The 22,331-nt window shown below is 35.4% G+C and overlaps 1 protein-coding gene across 2 annotated transcripts in view; it reads left to right on the forward strand.

The window, feature by feature from the left end:
- The window catches only part of RELN (reelin), a 517,743-nt gene that overhangs the window by 311,829 nt on the left and 183,583 nt on the right, over positions 1-22,331 (forward strand). For both annotated transcript variants that reach the window (XM_033192854.1, XM_033192856.1), the window contains exons 13-17: positions 5,315-5,427; positions 6,763-6,971; positions 7,749-7,877; positions 9,201-9,310; positions 18,852-18,918. In XM_033192854.1, coding sequence (XP_033048745.1) covers positions 5,315-5,427; positions 6,763-6,971; positions 7,749-7,877; positions 9,201-9,310; positions 18,852-18,918 — 628 coding nt within the window. The remainder of the gene's footprint in view (positions 1-5,314; positions 5,428-6,762; positions 6,972-7,748; positions 7,878-9,200; positions 9,311-18,851; positions 18,919-22,331) is intronic.

Here is a 22,331-nt window from a genome sequence, read left to right on the forward strand (position 1 = left end):
CCAAGCTAAGCCATTATGAAAAAAAGGCACAAGAATAAAGGTATGTGATATGTTTGGGGCTGGATTATTTTCGCAGTATAGATAAGTGGAAGAATGTAAGATGGAACTAGAAAAGCAAATTGGAGCCAGAGTAGTGATTTTCTTTAATTCCTACTAAGGAGTTTGGATTTTCTTTCTCTAGGTAGTATGGAGCTATCAGAAAATTCCTGTTAGTTCAGTATTATATGATCACCTGTGTTTTAGAAAGGTAATTCTAGCCCAAATATGATGAAAGATTGAAATAATCGGAAATTAAAGGGCAAGAGATCAGTTAGGGTAGGGTTGCTAGATTTAGAAAAGAAATATATGTATAAGAGAGTAAGTGTGGAATAGAATATTTTGATGTTACTTATGTTAAGATCAAGTTTCTGGAATACCATAGGAAGGGAGAAATTCTATTCAGGATATGAATCAGATTTGAAAATCATGCATATGCAGGTGATAACTGGAACCACTAGAACTGCTGTGTTCTCCCAGGCAGAAGGTATATGACAAACAATTCTTAGGGAGAACCCTCATCTCTAGGTATAGGTAGAGGGGAAAATAGTAGTAAAGCAGACTGAGAAAGAACATAAACAGAGGTGGGCAGAAGGTGTCATTGGAGCCTAAAGGAGGAAGGAAGAAAGCAGTTCAGGGAGGGATGGCAGGGAGATGATCAGCAGTATAAGGAATGTCACAGAGAGAGAGATCAACCAGCATAAAGGCTGAGAAGCCACCAGTGACTTTGGAGAGAGTTTTCCCAATGGTGTGGTGCCTGGAAAGCCAAATACATGGAGTTAAAAATAAAAATATGTCCCTGAAAGAGGAGGACTGCTACTTCAAGAGTTTTATCAGTAGAGAGAAGAAAATAAATGGTGGCTGGATCTTGAAGAAACAGCAGCACCCAGGAAAGGTGTTTTTAGGATAGAACAGATGGATAGGATAGGGTAGGGCGGCATAGGGTAGAGTAAGAATAGGGTAGGTTATGGTAGGATGGGATATGGTAGGATAGGGTAGGATAGATAGGATAGAACTGGACCTACAGAAAAGACTAAAATTTTGTTGGTTGATGGGAAATAAAGACATATGGAAAGAGATTTAAGATGAGATAGTTATAAGTAGCCCCTCACTAAATACAGTACCTTAGGAAAATCAGACTGATTGTTAATCTGGACTCGATCACACTCTCTCCCTCTCAGGCCCTGACTGTATGTTCTGCCCTTGGTTCATATCAGTCTGCTGTGAGCACAGTTCTGGAAAATTTGCTCAACTTTCCAAGTTCAATTCAAGATCTATTTCCTTTATTCATATATTCACGTATTTAACACCAATTCATTGAGGACAAGTATAGAGCACTGTTCTTAGAACCAGAATGCAGTGAATTAGACAAAAAATAACCTAATCGACATCAACTCATTCATGTATTTGTTTATTGTTCCTCAACAAATATTTACTAGGCATCTGCTATATGCCCAGCTCTTTTAGCTCACATTGTACCCTTTTCTCTGCATTTTTACTGCAATTAGGGCAGCACAACACAGTTTACTGCCAATTATTATTCTTTAAAAATGACTGAAAACAATATTTAAAATATTTTAAGCCAGACTGCCCTGTTCATTTTTATTGAAATCTTCCTGCACCTTAATTTCTGTACAAGATGCCTCTGAGTCACACCTTTCCACAAGGTGCCAAAGGCTATGAAGCTGAAGAAGAATCCATATCTCCCTGTCGAAGCTGCTGTCATTGACACTTCACAGAACTATAAATTGCTCCCGGAAGAATCTTTCAGATAAAATCTGTCATCATTTTAAAGTCTTGGCTCCTTTAGGACTTTTTTCTTCTGCCGTTCTGGGCTGGGTGTGGCTCTCACGTGTGTTTCAGTTATCTCTGAAGGGCAGACGCAGTTCATGAACTGTTCTTAAGAGAGCGGAGAGAAGTTACAGAAAACGGATTAATGAAATTAGAGAACACTGATAGTTCAGTGTCTGTGTCATTAGGTATGGTGCACTAAACCCACACTGCCTGTGATTATTCACCATTTTTGTCCTTTTTTGGTAAATCCTTAATATATAATTATAAATATCCCATTTTATTTATATATATATGTATATAGCTTCAATTTAAAAGTTTTGCTTTCTAATATGAATTTCATTTTCATGTGGATCTTTTCTCCAGAGACCATAAATTAGAACGGCTTTAGTAGCTGTATTTATCATAACACTGAAGTATGTAAGGAAATGCTTGAATATATGATATAAATGTCAAAATCATAAGATTTTTCTCTACAGGTTGTTGAACAGTAAACATTATTAGGATGAGATATACCTTGTCACCATACCTGACTTCTCCATTCTCAGTTCAAATTACCTAATCCAGTAAATATTTATATGCCAAATTACATGTGCCTAACATATGTAGCATGCCAGATTTCAATGCTTTGCAAAAACCATCCTCCAAGACTTACCTATTGAGTGGTAGTAAAGGTTTGAAGTCAAACAGAATAACATTAAAGACATGCTTTACTTTGGGACTATAGGCACATTATATAACCTTTCTTGGCCTCCGTTTCACTCTCAGCAAAGTGAATCTATATTAATTCTTCCTGAAAATGTTGTTAGGGGATGAAAAGAGATAATGGTTGTACTTGATTTTACATGGTGCATGGTTCTTAGTAAGTACCTAATGAAAAGTAGACATTTTCACCCTTACGTTATCATTAATAATACTCAAGGAGTCTGACTCCAAAAGAAACCCTGATCCAGATGGTACCAACCACCATTTGCAACATCAACTCTTTGTCAAAACAATAACCCACAGATTTCCTTGGGAATAAACAAAATTATTGGGCAGTTTTCTCACAAATGACTCAAATATAAAATCAGTGTGTCATGAGCTGGAACATTCGATCTACCTGTAAAACCTTTCAGATCAAATAGAGAGGTCAGTTTCCCATGGCTTCATCCTGTAACTCACTGCTATCCCATAAACTGAGCTGTACTAGGAACACACCAGTGGGGTGAGAATGTGTACTAAACTCTCTCCTTCCCTGGCTCAGCTAGAAACTCTCGTAACAGGCTTACCCCCAGATTCCTACAGCCCTCTCCAGTTTGTCGTAAAGGGCTTAGTTTTCAGTCAGACACTAGCATTTCTGCCATCAAGCCAGCTTCCTGGGTTGCTTCCAACTCATGTATACTTAGATACGCCAAATAATTTTAGAATTCACCTAGAAGAATTTAGTTAAGAATATTTGTACAACGTAATTCCAATAGTGTATTTTCAAAGTCAAATATAAATCACCTGTTATTTAAATTATTAATTTAGATCATCAAAAGTTGTTGCATTTTGGAAGATGAAATAAGATGTGTCATATAAAGAATACACCTGGCCAATCAGAATGGGCCTCATAGGTGACCTTAATGAGGTTACTGCAGTCAACTGTACAGGTCTCAGGTTTATAGATTCAGAAAATGAGTTTTCTTAGTTACTCCAGAGCTGACATATTGGAGACCAACTCATGCTCTAAGCTCAGAGGAGACTTATGAACAAATCATAATTCTCATCAATAGACTATGAAAATTTAACTGCTAAACATGAGGGAATAATCAATGTTTATGGGATCAAAAAAGATATATATCACCCAGTAATTTTAATGGCAGCAGTTCCAGAGCCATGATAGCCTGATGCATCCTGTTCCACTGTGGGGGACATTTTGCAAATGAATCCCCAAGATTTGCCTTGGTCATTAAGGACTTCTCTATTCCTACCCAGTGTATGGACTTTCTATGGAAGTCTTGCCCTCTGATATCTGCTTTTGTCTAATATTCCTTCTATTGTTAATGAAGTTTCTTGTACTAATTCAGTTCTGACTTTCCCGCTTAATATCACATATCAGTCATTTATCCCCAGGATCAGACCCAATTGCTCAGGTTGAGTTTGACCCAGACATTTACAAACAATTGACACTTTCTTCTTAGTTTATTTAATATCAGATGCTGAGTCTCAGCCATTATTTGTGTATTTTACTAAATTAACTCTCAGAGGGTAGTTTTATTCTAGAATACTGATGTCGTTTTACTGTCGTCAGAGAGTATTAGCAACAGCAGTTGCCTGTAGATAAAAATTAACATTGATGGTAGTTGATTTAGGAACTGAAGAAATTTTTTAGAAAGATAATAATAAAAGAAAAAGAAGTTAGTGTTATAAATGTGAGGACTTAAGCATAGAATATTTGCTAGGAAATACATGTACATCCCCATTGTCCTGCTGTCTTGGTTGGTACGATCACGAAGGCTAATGGTGGATTAAGAGAGGCTTCTAGTTAGACATGTCATCCTTTAATATTCAGGTCGTGCAGACAGTTGATAGAAGCAAGCAGTAGCAAGAATTATTGACTGGGGCTGGGTGTGGTGGCTCATGCCTACAATCTCAATGCTTTAAAAGACAAAGGTAGGAGAATTTCTTGAGTCCAGGAGTTCAAGACTAGCCTGTGTAACATAGGGAGACCCCATCTCTACAAAATAAAGTATTTTAAAAAGAATTATTAATGGAATGCAGTCATGAAAATAATGGGTTCAAAGACATACATGTACCCCTGGCTCTTCCACTAGTTAGTTACGTGATCTTAGCTTCAAGTACCTGCTCTGTCATTCAGTGCCATCATCAGGATGATCGTAGTTGCTCTTCAGCTTCAATGGCATATTGTTTTTCGTGACTATAGAGTAATAGAGAACAAAACACTCTATGTACCTTCTAACAATCAAATGAGATACCAAATATAAAAATGAAAAATGTAAAACAAATTGCATTTAAAATACAAATAATATGCTAAAATATTAAAGATACTATGTGCAACAGTTTAACTAACACTACTTCAGAATTCCTTGATGCAAGAAGTCGTCACCCTTGTTTTAAAACCATAGCCAATAGGTTCTGAACTTTGGTCATAAAAACCTCAAATTAAAGAAATAGCAGTTTATTAAAAAGCAGAGCACATCTTTTTAATGTGGGTTAGAACATGGACATGTAGTTGCTGCTCAAAGTAGACAATTATTTGAGTAATCTCATGAAGCAAATAGCTACTTTGGCCTTCACAAATGTCAAGTCTTTGATGTTTAGCAAGGCCTATTTGAACTATCGTTATAATTTATTTCCTTGAGTTTGTTTACCTTTGTTTAGGGTTATTCTTAAGTGACATCTGGGTACTATAATGATTTTTTATTCTGAAATTTATGACTATATTTGATATGTTTATGGATGCTAGTTGGTACTAGCAACTTAAAATTTTTGTTTTGTGCAGGAGGAATTTGTGACCCTGGAAATTCTCATGAAAATGACATAATCCTGTATGCAAAAATTGAAGGAAGAAAAGAGCACATAGCACTGGATACCCTTTCCTATTCCTCATATAAGGTACACATGCCAGTCTGTGTGGCAAATAGACCACCTCAGACCACCCTGGACAAGCCCAGGTCAAAACTACAAAGACTACTCCAGACACAGAAGATACATCCCTGTTCTGGCAGGCCAGAGGTCGCCAGGTTTCTTTAAAAGTGAAATGGACATTTTATCATTCATATTTTTTCCTGATACAAATGAAAAATGAGTTATCAGGAAGGAAGAGTGAATTACAGTCCATCAGAGACAGTAAGGCAGAACCCGATACTCTGACAGTTATTCTTGTCCCCAAGAAAGCCCTAAATGTAGCTCTAATTATGCCCCCTCACACACTTGCTGTCAGTCATAATGAGTATTTGTCCAGCATTTTGAGATCTCCTAGGTAGAAGACAGTGTAGAAGCACAGGTTATTATTATCTTTGCTTTTTTCTTTGCTAGTTAGAGTTACCGATTTGAGGTTGGCCTTTTTTCTTTACCCTTTGGATATAGAACAGGTGTTAGCTCTGGTTATTTGCAAACATCTTCAAAATTATGTGAGATACTCATCATAAGTTGTAAAATTATTTTTTGTAAAAGTAGATTTGTTTGTGCCTAAGCCACACCCACATACTCATTATTCGTTAGCCTTTTCTTCGCACTGATGGTACCCTAAGTAGTTTTAAAAGCTTAAACACAGCTAACATCTAACATCTCAGGGTTTAAGTTAAAAAGACAAAACAAACATCAAGGTTAAAATGGGAAACAACCAGAGTGAATATCCAGCACATTCCATGTGCAAGGGTAACCCAAGTTATACCATTTGGGATTTCATAAAGGACTATGTTTCCAGCATTGGCAAGGTAGAACTACACCTGCCCTGGTCATCTTCATGCCTCATATCAAGTCAGCTTTGTGAGTTATAATGCATTGACTCATTGGCTCTTTTGTCCTGTTTTCACAATACTAGTTTGGAAAGCCCTTAGCATGATACCAATCCACTTTCAAAGAGGACTGACGATAAAGTATAAATGTCAAGTTGCCTTTGTCTTGTGCTAATTAAATAAAATGGATACACATGCTTAGACAACTCTTAAAGCCCTTATATCAGTTTATTTTCAGGCAGGGAGAGCCTGATCAAACACACACAGAGGCCCCCACCTCGTGCACGGGAGGAATTCTGAGTCACTAAATTGAATGCTCCTTGAGGATAGCGTCTTCTTCATGAAATAACAAATGCAACACAAAGGACATTTCCTGGTGCTTAATAAATGGCAGTTACGTACATGGTGTTTACTAGGTCAAATCTAGGAGAATTTACATGGATTAGCATAGAAAGGATTATGAGTGATTCTGGTCTCCTTTGTTTGAAAGGTTCCATCTTTGGTTTCTGTGGTCATCAATCCTGAACTTCAGACTCCTGCTACCAAATTTTGTCTCAGGCAAAAGACCCATCAAGGACATAATAGGAATGTCTGGGCTGTAGACTTTTTCCATGTCTTGCCTGTTCTCCCTTCTACAATGTCTCACATGATACAGTTTTCCATCAATCTGGGATGTGGAACACATCAGCCTGGTAACAGGTAGGAAGCCCTTTTTTGTAAGTGTGCAAAACAAAAAATGAGCTTGCAGATTTGACTATTAAATAAGAGGTAGTTTCTAAGTAGAGTTTTAACTGGATTTTAAGTAAAATACTCATTGATGAAATAACACTCTTTTCCCAAAAGAAAAGTTCTTCAATTAATATGAGGAGTATGATTGGATAGATTTCAAGTAGGAATGGCTTCATTCTAAGAGCTTGATCTTACGTGTCAGAGGTGTTTGCATGTGCTGTGGCAACCATCCATTACAACAGATTGCTAAGACAGAAAAAAAAAAAAAAAAGCAACTGAAAAAAAGCTTGACCTCCTGTCGGCTAGTGACCCCCTAATAATAAGCATGGAAATCAATTAGCGCTTTAAGAACTACGACTTCTCAGTTTCACTTGCCCAAGTGTTGCTAGTATTTTTTCTAAGAATTTTGTCAGTGTCACATTCACAGGATGAAGTGACAGTGTGAGACATGGTAATTGCCTTGCCACCTATCAAACTCAGGAGCACAAACTCAAGTTACCATTTGTTGTCTTTAAAACATAGTTTGTTTATAGCAGTAATTTAACCGATTGCCCTTTGAAAGCTGGTCAGACTTTAGTGAAAGACAAAACAATCATCTAGGAAACAGCATCTTTAAAAAATTTTACACTGTTTTTACAGATGTTTAATGTACTTAACCAGAGTTGAAAATTTCTTTTTTTTTTTTTGTTATTTTTTGTTATTTTACCCTCCCCCATCTTTTGTGTGTGCTTGCTCTGGTTTTATTAGTGTCAGCTTGGAGTTCTCTACCAACCATGGACGTTCCTGGTCCCTCCTTCACACTGAATGCTTACCTGAGATCTGTGCTGGACCCCACCTCCCCCACAGCACTGTCTACTCCTCTGAAAACTACAGTGGGTGAGTACATTCTCTCTGAGATATTGAAATACTTGAATCCATGTTGCAGAATAAAAATCAATGAGTAATCCTGAAATTAGCATTTTTGTCATAATAGGTAAGAAACCTAACCTCTTTAAAAGTGGTCTTGAAAAAAAAAAAAGAAAGAAAGAAAGAAAAAGAAAGATAGTATCTTTGGTAAATTGGATGCAAGGTTAAAATTGCAATTTGTGAGGCCATTCATTCTTTATGTACTTGACTTATATTTTGAATTGCATGAACTTAAATTCTATATGGCAGTTCTGTGGTTATTGCCAAAAGATTTATTGCCACAGTACTTATAGAGAAATGCAGCATAGAAAAAATGGAAGAAAGTTAAGTTTTGAAATTGGACCTGGATTCCATTCTGTGTAACAATATTTACTCTGCCTGACTTTCCCCTTTTTTCTGCATAATTAAGGATATAATATATCTCATTGGGGGCTATTAGGAGAATTAAAGATGATTATATAAAATACTTGCCACGTGACAGAGTAAGCATTATGAGAATAGTAAAAATATTTACAAGAATGGCAAAATTAAGTTGGGAATTATTTTCTTTGTTATCCCCTTTTAAATGTGTGTAGGGCTGTGGGAGAGCAAAAAATAAAAGTAATTGATGCTAATTAGCAGTACATCTCTGCACAGATGCCTAGCATAAGATAATATCTAAGGTCTGAGTACTGATGGAAGAATTTCTTAAAAGAATATATAAAAACTAAATATCGCTCACTATTAAGAACAAATTGACTAGGTACGATGACTAACACCTGTAATCCCAGCACTTTAGGAGACCAAGGTAAGGGAATTTCTTGAGGTCAGAAGTTTGAGACCAGTGTGGGCAACATAGTGTGAGACCCTGTCTCTACAGAAATAAAAATTTAAAAATTAAAAATTACCTGGGTGTGGTAGTATGCTTCTGTAGTCCTACCTACTCAGGAGGCTGAGGCAGGAGCATAGCTTGAGCCCAGGATTTTGAGGCTGCAGTGAGCTATGATTGTGCCACTGTACTCCAGCCTGGACAACACAGCAAGACCCCATCTCTAACAATAAATTAAAACTTAAAAATCTTTTTAAATAATATAAAATAACAAATCCATTACTCTGGCATGCTGTGGATGTTTTTACAAGTTGTATGTCTGTTTTAAAGATATAAACAAATTCCACAAGTGAATTTAAAGAGTTTATTGGTAAACTTTAGTGCTTTTCTAAACACACAGAAACTAGAGCATGAAAAGCATGTAAAATACGTTCAAAAGATATGAACATAGTTGTGAAGATGGTTTTGTGCTAAATTTCTTGCAGGTGGAACCGAATAACAATTCCCCTTCCTAACGCAGCACTAACCCGGAACACCAGGATTCGCTGGAGACAAACAGGACCAATCCTTGGAAACATGTGGGCAATTGATAATGGTTAGTGTTTATGCCTGTCATAATCACATGCCATTGATGTAGGGTCTTCCTGTGCTTTTGTTTGTCAGCACAGACTTAATCACATTTCTAAGTCATGGTCTTGCAATTCATTAAACACCCTTTCTTCCATTTCTCCTTTGCATTCTGTTAGAAGCCCAGGGATGTGCAATCAGGAAGAAAAAAAATAGAAAAGCCAATGGAGTCAGCAGTATTAGATGCTAGAATGTTTCAACATACATAAATAAAAAATGCATAAAACCTTGAAACTGAAATTCACAGTTGATGACAAGGGATATCCTAACATTTTCTTTGAATGTTGTATACAAAATTAACATAAATACTTACCATACTGCATGTATTAAAATAAGACCCATTCTTCTCTTAGTAACTACCACAACATCTGGAATGCTTTTCTTTTATATGCAGACAACACGCAGAAGGAAACATCATCTCTAAAAAAACTAGTGAAACTTTTACCTCCTTTTCAGAAAATAGTATAGAAAGAAAACTTGGATATATACCTTTTTTAAATCTTTTATCTTTCTTTCATTTTCAAGTGAATTTTTGGAATTTTGCATCATTTTAAAGTCAATACCACTTATGACAATGACAGAAGATATTTTAAGCTCTTGGGTTGCATGTCTGTACATTTCTTATACTTGTTATTAGTCACCAACTCTTTGGTTTTTGTCTTTCTTTTTATGGATTCAGTGGATACAAATGTAGTTTTGTATATGAGTATATTGCATAGTGGTGAAGTCTGGACTTTTAGTGTAACTATCACCCAAATAGAATACAAGGTAATTTCTCATCCCTCGCCCCCCTTCTGCCCTCCCACCTTTCTGAGTCTCCAGTGCCTATTATTCTACTGTCTATGTCCATGTGTACACATTATTTAGCTCCCACTTATAAGTGAGAGCATGTGGTCTACAACTTTCTAAGTAATATCACTTAGGATAATGGCCTCCAATTCCAGCTATGTTGCAGCAAAAGACACGATTTCATTCTTTTTCATGGCTGAGTAGTATTCCATGGTGTGTTTGTGTGTGTAACATATTCTTTGATCACCCATTAATGGACGTTTGAGTGGATTCCATGACTTTGCTATTATGAAAGTGCTGCAATAAACATACAAGTGCAGATTTCCCTTTAATATATTGATTTCTTTTTCTTTGGGTAGATACTCAGTAGTGAGGTTGCTGGATCAAATGGTAGTTCTAGTTTTCATTCTTTGAGAGATCTCTATTCTGTTTTCCAAAGGTTTTCCTAATTTAAATTCCCACCAACAGTGTATAAGAGTTTCCTTTTCCCCCACATCCTCACCAGTATCTGTTATTTTTTTACTTTTTAAGGATACCCATTCTGATTGGTGTAAGATGGTATCTCATTGTGATTTTAATGTGCGTTTTTCTGATAATTAGTGATGTTTAGCATTTCTATATGCCTGTTGGCCATTTGTATGTCTTCTTTTGTAAACTGTTTGCTCATGTCCTTTGCCAACTTTTTAATGAAACTGTATGTTTTTTCTTGTCAAGGTGTTTGAGTTCACTGTTAATTCTGGATATTAGTCCCTTCTCAGATGCATAGTTTGCAGATATTTTCTCCCAATCTGTAAGTTGTCAGTTCACTCTGTTCATTATTTCTTTTACTGTGCAGAAACTTTGGGCTTAATTAAAGCCCATTTGTCTTTTTGTTTTTGTTGTCTGTGCTAAGATATTAGTCATTAATTCTTTGCCTAGGCCAGTGTTCAGAAGAGTTTTTCCTACATTTTCTTTATTAATCCATTCTTGCACTGCTGTAAAGAACTACCTGAGATTGGGTCATTTATAAAGAAAAGCAGTTTAATTGTCTCACAGTTACATGGGCTGTACAGGAAGCATGGCTAGGAGATCTCAGGAAACTTATAATCATGGCAGAAGGACAAAGGGAAGCAGGCACGTTTTACATGGCCAGAGAAGAAGAGAGAGTGAAGCGTGAGGTGCTACACACTTTTAACCAAACAAATCTTGTGAGAACTCACTATCACAAGAACAGCAAGGGGGAAATCCACCTCCATGATCTAGTCATCTCTGACCAGGCCCCTCCTCCAATATTGGGAGCTACAATTTGACATGAGATTTGGGCAGGGACACAAATCCAAACCATATCAGTTTTCTTTTAGGATTTTTATAGTTTCATATCTTACATTTAAATATTTATTCCATCTTGAGTTAATTTTTATATATGGTAAGAGGTATTGGTCCAGTTTCATTCTTCTGCAATTTGCCATCCCATTTTCCCAGCACCATTTATTGAATAGGGTGTTCTTTCCCTAGTGTATGTTTTTTTTGAAGATTGTTGAAGATCAGTTGGCTGTCTGTAGGTGGCATTATTCTGGGCTCTCTATTCTGTTTCATTGATGTATGTGTCTATTTTTATACCAGTACCATGCAGTTTTGGTTACTCTAGCCTTGTAGTATAATTTGAAGTGAGGTAATATGATGCCTCCAGCTTTGTTCTTTTTGCTTAGGATTGCTTTGGCTATTCACTTTCCTTTGGTTCCATATGAGTTTTAGGATTGTTTTTCCTAATTCTGTGAAAAATGGCATTGGTATTCTGATAGAAATTGCATTGAAGCTGTAGATTGCTTTGGGCAGTGTGATCATTTTAATGATATTGATTCTTCTAATCCATGAGTATAGGATGTTTCTCCATTTGTTTTTGTCCTACAGTTTTTTTCATCAGTGTTTCATAGTTTCTCTTGTAAAAATCATTCACCTCCTGGGGTAAAAGTATTCCTAGGTATTTTGTTTGTAGCTATTGTAAATGGGATTGATGTCCTGATTTTATCCTCCATTTATTATCGATATATAGAAATGTTCCTGATTTTTGTACGTTGATTTTATATCCTGAATCTTTACTGAAGTCATTTGTCAAATCTAGGAGTCTTTGAGAGAAGTTTTTAGGATTTTTTAGGTATAAGATCATATCATAACCAGAGATAATTCGACTTTATATTTTTAAATTTGTGTGCCTTTTATTTCTTTCTCTTGCCTGATTGCTCTAGATAGTACTTGCAGTACTATACTGAATAGGAGTGGTGAAAGTGGGAATCCTTATCCTGTTCCAGTTCTTAGAGGGAATGCTTTGACTTTTTCCCCATTCCATATGATGTTGGCTTTGGGTTTGTTATATACAGCTTTTATGATTTTGAAGTATGTTCCGTCTACACCTAGTTTGTTGAGAGCTTTTATCGTGAAAGGATACTGAATTTTATCAAATGCTTTTCTGTATCTATTAAGATCATTTTATGCTTTTTGTTTTTAATTCTGTTTATGTGGTGAATCAAATTTATTGATTTGCATATGTTGAGCCATCCTTGCATCCCTGGAATGAAACCCACTTGATCATGTTGTATTATCTTTTAGATGTGCTGTTGGATTCAGTTTGCTAATATTTTGTTAAGGAATTTTGCATCTGTGTTCATGAGGGATATTGGTCTGCAGTTTTTTCTTTTTCGGTGTGTCCTTGCCTGGCTTTGGTTTGGGTTTATATTGACTTCATAGAATGAGTTACGAAGGATTCCCTCCTCCTCGGTTTTTGGAACAGTTTTAGCAGGATTGGTACCAGTTCTTCTTTGTGCAGCTTGTAGAATTCAGCTGTGAATCAGTCTTGTCCTGAGAGCTTTTATTTGTTGGGAGATTTTTTATTACTGATTCAGTGTCACTACTTGTTATTGGTCTGTTCCGGATTTCTATTTCTTCCTAATTCAATCTTAGGAGGAGGTATGTCTCCAGGAACTTATCCATTTTCTGTAGATTTTCTGGTTTGTGCACATAAAGATGTTTATAGTAAACACTGATTATCTTCTGTATTTCGGTGGTATCAGTTGTAATGTCTCCTTTTTCATTTGTTATTCTGCTTATTTGAATAGTCTCTCTTTTCTTGTTTAATCCAGCTAGTGATTGATCAACTTGGTTCATATTTTAAAAGAACAACGTTTCATATGATTGATCCTTTGAATTTTTTTTTTTTTTTTTTTTTTGGTCTTTATTTCATTTAGTTCTGCTCTGGTCTTCGTTATTTGTTTCCTTCTGATAGCTTTGGATTTGGTTTATTCTTGTCTTTCTAGTTCCTTGAGGTGCAATATTATGTTGTTAATTTGTGATCTATTTTTATGTAGGAATTTAAGATTATAACCTTCTCTCTTAGCACTGCTTTTGCTCTGTCTTAGAAGCTTTGTTATGTTATGTCTCTATTTTCACTCATTTCAAAAAATTTTTTAATTTCTGTGTTCATTTTGTCATTAACTCAAAGATCATTCAGGAGCAGGTTGTTTAATTTTCATGTATTTGTGTAGTATAAGATTTCCCTCAGAATTAATTTCTAGTTTTATTCTACTGTCATTTGAGAAGGTATTTGATATGATTTTGATTTTTTAAAAATTTATTGAGACTTGTGTTGTGGCCTAACATATGGCCTATCCTGGAGAATCTTTCATGCACTCATGAGAAAAATGTATATTCTGTGGTTGTTTAGTAGAATGTTCTGTAAATGTGTGTTAGGTTCATTTGTCCTAAAGTCCAATTTAAGTCCAGTGTCTTTTTGTTGAATTTCTGTCTCAATCATCTGTATGGGACTGTCAGTATCATGTTGAAGTCTCTTACTACTATTGTATATATTGCACCCCATCTATTTTCTTAGGTCTAGTAGTGTTTGTTCTATGAATCTGTATGTTCCAGTGTTGGGTGCATATTTATTTATGATTGCTACTATATCTTCTTGTTGAATTGATCCTTTTATCATTTTATAATAACTTTGTCTTCATTTTTATTGTTGTTGATTTAAAGTCTGTTTTATCTTACATAAGTATAGCTGCTTCTGTTCATTTTTGGTTTCTGTTAGTTTGGAATATCTTTTTCCATCCCTTTATCTTTAGTCTATAAGTGTCTTTACCAGTTAGGTGGGGTTTTTTTAAGCAGTGTATGTGTATGGTTGGATTGTGTTTTTTAATCCATTCTGACAATCTGTATCTTTTAAATGGAGCATTTAATCCATTTCTGTTCAAGAACTATATTGACGTGTGGGTTTTTGTTCCTGTTATAATGTTGATTGTTATCTTGTTGCTTTGCAGCCTCATTTGTGTAATTGTTTTATAAGACCTGTAAGCTTTATACTGTCATTTGTTTTTATGATGGTGAGTATTGATCTTTAATTTCTATGTTTAGACCTCCCTTAACAATTCTTGTAGGATTGGTCTAGTGGTAATGAATTCCCTTAGCATTTGCTTGTCTGGGAAAGACTTTCTTCTTCGTTTATGAAGCTAAATTCTAATGGAATACAGAATTCATGGTTAACAGTTTTTTTCTTTAGAAACCTAAAAATGGGATCCCAATCTCTTCTGGCTTATAAGGTTTCTATTAAGAATTCCACTGTTAGTCTGATGGAATTTTCTTTACAGATAATTAGACATTTTTCTCATGCTAATCTTAAGATTTTTTCTTTCATGCTGTCTCCAGATAGTCTGATGACTATATAACTTGGTGACGTCCTTACGATGTATTTTTCTGGAGTTCTGTCAGCCTCTTGTATCTGGATGTCTAAATCTTTAGCAAGACTTTAGGGATGTTTTCCTCAATTACTTCCTCAAACAGACTTTCCAGAGTTTTTGCTTTTCTTCTCCCTCAGTAATACTTTTGACTCATAGGTTAGGACACTTTACATAATCTCTTATTTCTCAAAGTTTTTGTTCATTTTTAAAATTCTTGTTCTCTCTTTCAGTCTGTGTTAACTTGAAAAACCTGTATTCAAGCTCTGAGATTATTTCTTCTGCTTGGTCTAGTCTATTGTTAAAACTTTCAACCATATTTTGTAATTCCTTTTTGTTTGGGATTTGGGTTTTCTTAAAAAAAATACTTATTTCTTTGATAAATTTGTCATTCATATCCTGAATTGATTGTCTGATGTTTTTGTATTGGCTTTTACCTTTCTCTTGGATCTCACTGAGATTCTTTAAAATTAATATTTTGAATTCTTTATCTGGTATTTCAAGGATTTCATTTTGATTAGGATCTATTTTAGAGCATTAGTATAATTTTTTAACACTCTGTTTTTGCATGCTTCCAGAATTGTTCTGCTGCTTCCTTCTCATCTCAAGATACTGTCTCTTATTTTTTTTAATTTACTTTCGTTTGGATGGAATTTTTTTTCTCTTGAGGATGTAACTATAATGTATGATGTGTAAGATCATTTGGCCTTGGTTCTTGGAGCATTCAGTGGCAAAGACTGTCTATGTGTTCACTGGTTATATATACCCTTAGTGTAGTGGCTTTATCAAATGCTGATTGTAGTAGTGATGTACTGGGTATGAAGAGGCAATAATTTTCAACCTTTAAATGTTTTTGGTAGTCAGCCATGGCACGTGCCTGTATTCCCAGCTACTCAGGAAGCAGAAGCAAAAGGATCACTTGATTTCAGGAGTTTGTGGCTACTGTGTACTATCATCTCATCTATGAATAGCTACTGTACTCCAGGACAACATAGCAAGATCTCATCTCCCCAAAGACCATGGAAGCTGAGAGTCCAAAGAAGGAGGCTGACAAATTCAGTTTCTTAGGAAGACACACTTAATAAAGACTTACAAACAGAAGCTGTAGTTTTGGGAAGCCATGAGATAAGATGATGAATCCCTGCCTGATTGTTTGGTTTCTTATTTTAATTACAGGTAGATTAATAGCGTTCCTATTTTCAGAGAGCATATAAGTTGGCTGAAGGCTTATACTACAAGTAAGTAGAAAGGGAGAAAGAGAGGAGAAGGGACAAAATGTCAATAGCTAAGCAAATTTAGCATAGCCACTGATTTGAGGTCAATTTTATAAAATGGAAAAAATGTACACCCTTGTTTAATGTTGATTTTCCATGTCTTAATCACATCTCTGTTATTTTTTAATAATTTAGACATTGAGAAACAACTAATTCTTGAAACTAGAGAAAAACTTTAGGAAAGATAATTTGCTGATGAACCAAGGTGAATTATTTCCCAATATGTATCCAAAAAACAGACCAATGGAAGGCCCACCCTCAAAGACCATATGAGTTATATGGATATAAACATAGTTAATTTGCAAAAACATCTAAAGATGAAGGGGTTAAAATGGAGTTTCTTCATTGGTAGAACATTTTGCATGGCATTTTAGGTATTGCACCTGTTCATTAGCTCTAGGGAGTAGGCATTTGCGTCTAGATAGCAGGATGTGAGTGACTTTTTCTTGCTGTCACACTTTTTAAGGATTCTATAATGAACCTTTATTACTTTGATAATTATCAAAGTGGTTTAGAAATGAATAATGAAAAAGTATGTGAGAAAATTGAGAGTGCAATGAAGCACATGTAAGCCTGTGAAAAGAACGTTTCAATTTCCTAAAGAAGGCTGTTACAACACAATTTTAGTTCAGAAAGTGTTCACTACACATCCCCTAAGTTCCCATGCTTTGAGTGGAATCATGCTTTGAGTAGAATGGGAAAGGGCAAAGATATATGGAATGCACATGGTTAGCAAGGTAGGCTGAATGCAAAACCTGGTGCAGAACCTCTTTAATTCTGTTATCATTCTATGTGAGTTTTTCACAGAAACAGGACCCACCTTTTGGCTTCTTTTACAAGGGAAGAAGAGGACACATACTCCCTCCCAAGAGAAATGTGTGCTTACTTGCCAAAAAAAAAAAAAAAAAAAACCCTGAAATCTCTCCCATGTCACTATGTAATTCCAGAATTATGTCACAGAAAAAAAATAGAGAAAAATAGATCAGTATCATAATTCTGTTAGATAGGTTCTTCCTTCATGGCAGAGTCAACTTCTGCTAGTGTGTAAAGAAATTACTTTGGAAATTACCCTGAAAATCTTAGCTAAATGAAAAGTCCTAAAGCAAAGTACATTTCTTATCATTTTTAATATTTTTTCAACTTGACTATATTACTGATAATAGTGAAGAAAGCTATTCTATCCTATTCACACTCTTAGGAAACAAGAAGCCTGTTATGAGTCCTAATGGCGTCATCATTAGCGGGAAGGGATGACAATAAAATTCTTAATTGCAACTTTTTTCATTGACTTGGAATGTCTTAATTTATCGTTGAATTTTTTATGATGGAGGTTTTTTGAACTATGACATGGGTACCCTATTTCTTAGAGCATATCTTCAGCCATAAAATCAAGTGTGCTGGGAAAACAATCCGTATGCTTTTCCAGGCTGAAGAAGAATGGAGCCAGCCCCTTTCTTGTTCCTTGGTGCACAGTGGAGCACATCAAAACAACAGGACAAGAGGGTGTCAAGGAATACTTGACCTCAGTATGGTACTGATTGTAACCATATAGTGGTGGGTACCTTGCTAAGCATAATATGTTTCTTTACTTATTTCCTCCAAGAAATATTATTATCCCACTTTAAGGAGTAGGAATATTGAGGCTTAGACAGGATAAATTACTTATCAGAGTTTTCTGAGTGAAACCAGAATTTGAAGCCCGGATTATGTGACACCTGAAACCAATACCTTTAATAACTCAGCCTGCTATCTAATCTCTTCCTAAACCAGCAGTTTCCATCACCAAGAGCTTTCCATTGGCCTGCAATGCATTGAATTTGAATTACTCCACCTGTTAATTGGCAGGTATTAAGTGCTTATAGGAGCATAGGCTACAGGAAAGTTTATTTTACAATAAAATTATTTAAATACTTTGAAATGACTACAGGACAGAAAAAAGTGATAACAGGTTATAAATTTGCTTATGCCGAAAACACTGAATACACGAGGTTTTATTACATCTTGAATTTCTCATTAGTTTAATACCACTTTTACACCATTTGGTATATTATTAATTTTGCTGATTAACAAAATAATTAATATATTTAAATGTATTGGAGTCTTAGTATCTCAGAACCTACCATTCAACAATCAGTACCCTTTTTCTCATCATTCCAAAGATTCAAATTTAGGTTTGTAACATCCTATTATCAGCCAAGCCCAGCATTTAGGGAAAAAAATCTGCATGATGGAGGAAACTTTAGGCTCAACAACAGATTCTTAACTCCTCATTTCCAGGAAAGGTAGATTAATATTTAGAAATATATGTAATAGTCATCCACAGTATTATAGATTTTTCCCCTAATAGGAATGAAAATTATGGCATGACTTCTCCATATTGTGATATGTCAGATTGGTCCTTTGTAAATTCTTTTTTTCTACCTAAAGAATATAAACTTTGTAGAATGTTCAAGGCAGAAGCACTAATATTGTCTAATAGAACCTATTGAGGAATTCATAAGCTCCTATCTTCTTGGATATGAAATGTTAAAATCTTAAAAGGATTATCTGTGTAACTTGTAACCGTTTCAGTAGCTTTGTAACTAAGCACTTACCTTATCACACAGCACTCCATATGTCACCCTGAATTCCTGCACACAACATACACACAAGGGGCCATATTGCATGGATATTGCTTCACAAAATTGTACTGGTAGTGTTCTGTGTTTTTGTAATTATGTTCTCTTTCCCCCCGCTACAGTTTATATTGGCCCATCATGTCTCAAATTCTGTTCCGGCAGAGGACAGTGCACTAGACATGGCTGCAAGTAAGCATCTTAAAATAATACTTACGCTTCTCCTTTTTGATGTGTAATTTACATATTGAAGTCACAAGTCATTTAATAACCTTTTTTAGGATTGGGGTCCTTTAAGACAAAAAAATGGATATTTCTAATAGAATTTAAGTGTAATTCAAATGAATTTTTAAGTGAAAATTAATACATTTTATGTTAGGCTAAATTGTGGACAAATTTAGCATTCCTCATGTGAATTTGTGAACAAATTGGAATTCCTCACAGCTTGATGGCTGCTTTTCCTGCCTGTAATTACATCCCTTTCCATAAACTTGTTTGGGTGTTCATGAGTCACATTGTAATTCCCAGCATGCTTTGTAAATAATTATAAAAATCAGTAATGACCCATAGATCCAATGCTAAAGGAAACTGGACTGGGCCAAATTTAGCAGATTTGATAAGCAAATTCATCATCTTTAAATATAACTTAAGAATCTTGTTTACTTTTGAAAATCATTTGGGTCTTTAATAAATTATAAAGTATTTTACAAAACAATGCTGTTGAATATGAAGTCTGAAATTATGCATTAATAATGTAATATCTAATTACACCAGTGAATTATTTTATGTTTATACCAAAAAATGGATATTCACATTTATTATGTCATTCTTATATTAATATTTAATTATAAAATATTCTGGGAATTCCTGAAACCACAGGCAATCTGTTATAAAGATAAGTTTTCAACAGCTGATCATCTAGTGTACTTTTTCTTGTCCCTCCAACAATAAGAGTAATTAATCAATTAGTTAATTTGTTAATGAGTAGAGAACTCATAAAAGGGCTTTGAACCTGATCATTTAGAAATTGCAGGCTGGGCACGGTGGCTCATGCCTGTAATCCCAGCACTTTGGGAGGCTGAGGTGGGTGGATCACTTGAGGTCAGGAGTTCGAGACCAGCCTGGCCAACATGGTGAGACGCCCCCACATCTCTACTAAAAATACAAAAATTAGCTGGGCGTGGTGGCATGCATCTGTAATCCCAGCTACTAGGGAGGCTGAGGCAGGAGAATCACTTGAACCTGGGAGGCAAATGTCGCAGTGAGCCAAGATCGCGTCACTGCCCTCCAGCCTGGGCAACAGAGTGAGATTCCATCTCAAAAAGAAAAAAAAGAAATTGCATGTATGAGCCAAGCACTTGTTGACATTGAGATTAGTGTGGCTTTTTAACTTTCTAACTATATTTCAGTGATTTTAATTAACAAAGACATCACTCTGCCCAATGGAAATTTTTTATACAATATGTGAAGAATTGAAAAATTTCCATCTATGTTTCAAAACTGAATATGCATCCTTGTGTTCTCATAAAACTACCAACTCCCACCCCAAAACACTACTCATTAGATCTATGAAACATTGGCTGATATTTTCCTCAAGTTGTTATGTGCATCTATTATCCATAACCAGACCATCTTCTTAGTGTATTTCAAATAAAATTAACATGAGGCCAGATAGTTTTGCAATTCCTGATGTTGTCCCGAAAAGTTTTGGGAAAAAAAAATTATCTAAAATGACAACTGCTTTTATTTTCAAAAAATAGAAAGTCGTATTTCTAAAAAGACCTATCTATAATTATAGTAGTTATACTTCAGACTTCATTTTATATGTATCATATTCCTCTTAGAATTAAGTGATTTTATTAAGGCTACCATCTATGCCACCCATGGTAGATACAAACAGAAATCTAAATGGTGGCTTTATGCTTTTGAACATTGTTCTTTTTTGACACCATACATTATTCTGAATAGTCATAGTCTTTTCCTCCTTCTGAAGTTTTACAGAATATTTTCACCATCTGGAACTTTAGTGTTTTTCCCTATTTCTAACAATGTTTTATGTAATACTCATTGGCTTTGTCCACTTACAGTTGGACTAAAAGTTTGACTACTACCTTCTTTTCCAGCAATATGTACCTTATTGAGTTTGAGCAAAATTGCACAGAAATTTATATGTAATACCACTTCCTTTAAACAAACCATTGAATCTGGAACCTTTGCAACTTTGTATTTTTCTCTCCTCTTTACTCTGCCTCTCCCCCATTTTACTGCTATTTGCTATCAAGATTCTACCCTCTCATGTTCCCTCTAACACTTTCTGGCCTGTGTACAATCCCAGGCCTGGTTCTCTAAATGGACAGTCTACTAACCTGGTAAGCCCAACCCTGTTAGAGATGCTAATGAGGAGAGAGAGCATTAGAACCCTTTCTTCACAAGTGTCATCCATGTAGCTTAACAGTGGGGTCTTTTTCTTGACATTACAGGGTGACTCTACTGCTAAATTTAAGCATGTGTAGATGCATCAGTAGGAGACATACTGGGAGTCAAGAGAGCCTCGTGTCATACTCAAAATCACCAACGTGGGTGACCCTGTTGTTTTGCTGAGAAACAAAGACTACAAAGTTTTTTGTTTTTTAAAAAAGTTATTTTTAAAAAGCTATCAGCATTATTTCTCAATTGAATGACCTTTGATTAAAAGTAGACTTTTTAAATGACTAAATGGAAAGTGACTCCAATGTGAGTCATCTCTAAATGAGCACCAGTTTCTCCCAGTCACTTGTCCTGAGAAGACACATTTAAGATACACAAAAATGTAAATTGTCCTGAAATACACTCTGGAATAGATAGTCTTGTTAAGGAAAACTAATTCCAATTCATGACTGTGGTAAAACACACTCAGTTTCCTGACTTTAAAAAGTGTTCAGTTTAGCTAATTTTAAACATTCTTTTTTGGGAACAACTTGGCTATTCAGTCTAAGTCCATTAGACAACATGTGAAAGAAGGCTCATCCAGTAAATATTGACTTTCCTTTCATCCCCTTATTGATGCTGCTTAAGATACCAAGACAACCTTCAGACTTCATGCTACAGTAGTTCTTAGCATTTTAGGCTCCAAATTATTTGGTGATCTGATAAAACCTTTGAACCTTCTCCCTAGAAAATCCAATATACATAAAAGTGGGCATTTGATTTCAGCATATTTTTACATTCCATGGATCCCTGAAAGGCCAGCATAGACCCGAGTCTCAGTAGTACTGCCAAAGAAGTATACTGAGTCATGCCATAGTATCACTTCGTTGGTACATTTGCTTTGTAAAGGTTTGTTTCAGACTTCAGCAAGCTTTGAATGCTCCCATGAGAATCCCCCACCAATTGAGCAACCTTATAAATGTAGTGAAAAGGAAATAACACAGTAAAAACAAAGAATTTGAAACTATTTCATGACGAATAATCTCCTTAAAACATAGATGTTTCCATTGCTGATTCATCTCTGATGAGGTTTTCTCACTGGTAGAAGACTTGGGTCACTCCTATATATTCTAGTCAGCTAATATAGATACAGCACATTCTCACATAGAAGCAAGCAGGTTGTTGGGGAGTAGGGAAAG

Source organism: Trachypithecus francoisi, unplaced genomic scaffold (assembly GCF_009764315.1).
Source record: "Trachypithecus francoisi isolate TF-2019V2 unplaced genomic scaffold, Tfra_2.0 Lachesis_group4, whole genome shotgun sequence".
Taxonomy (NCBI): Eukaryota; Metazoa; Chordata; class Mammalia; order Primates; family Cercopithecidae; genus Trachypithecus; species Trachypithecus francoisi.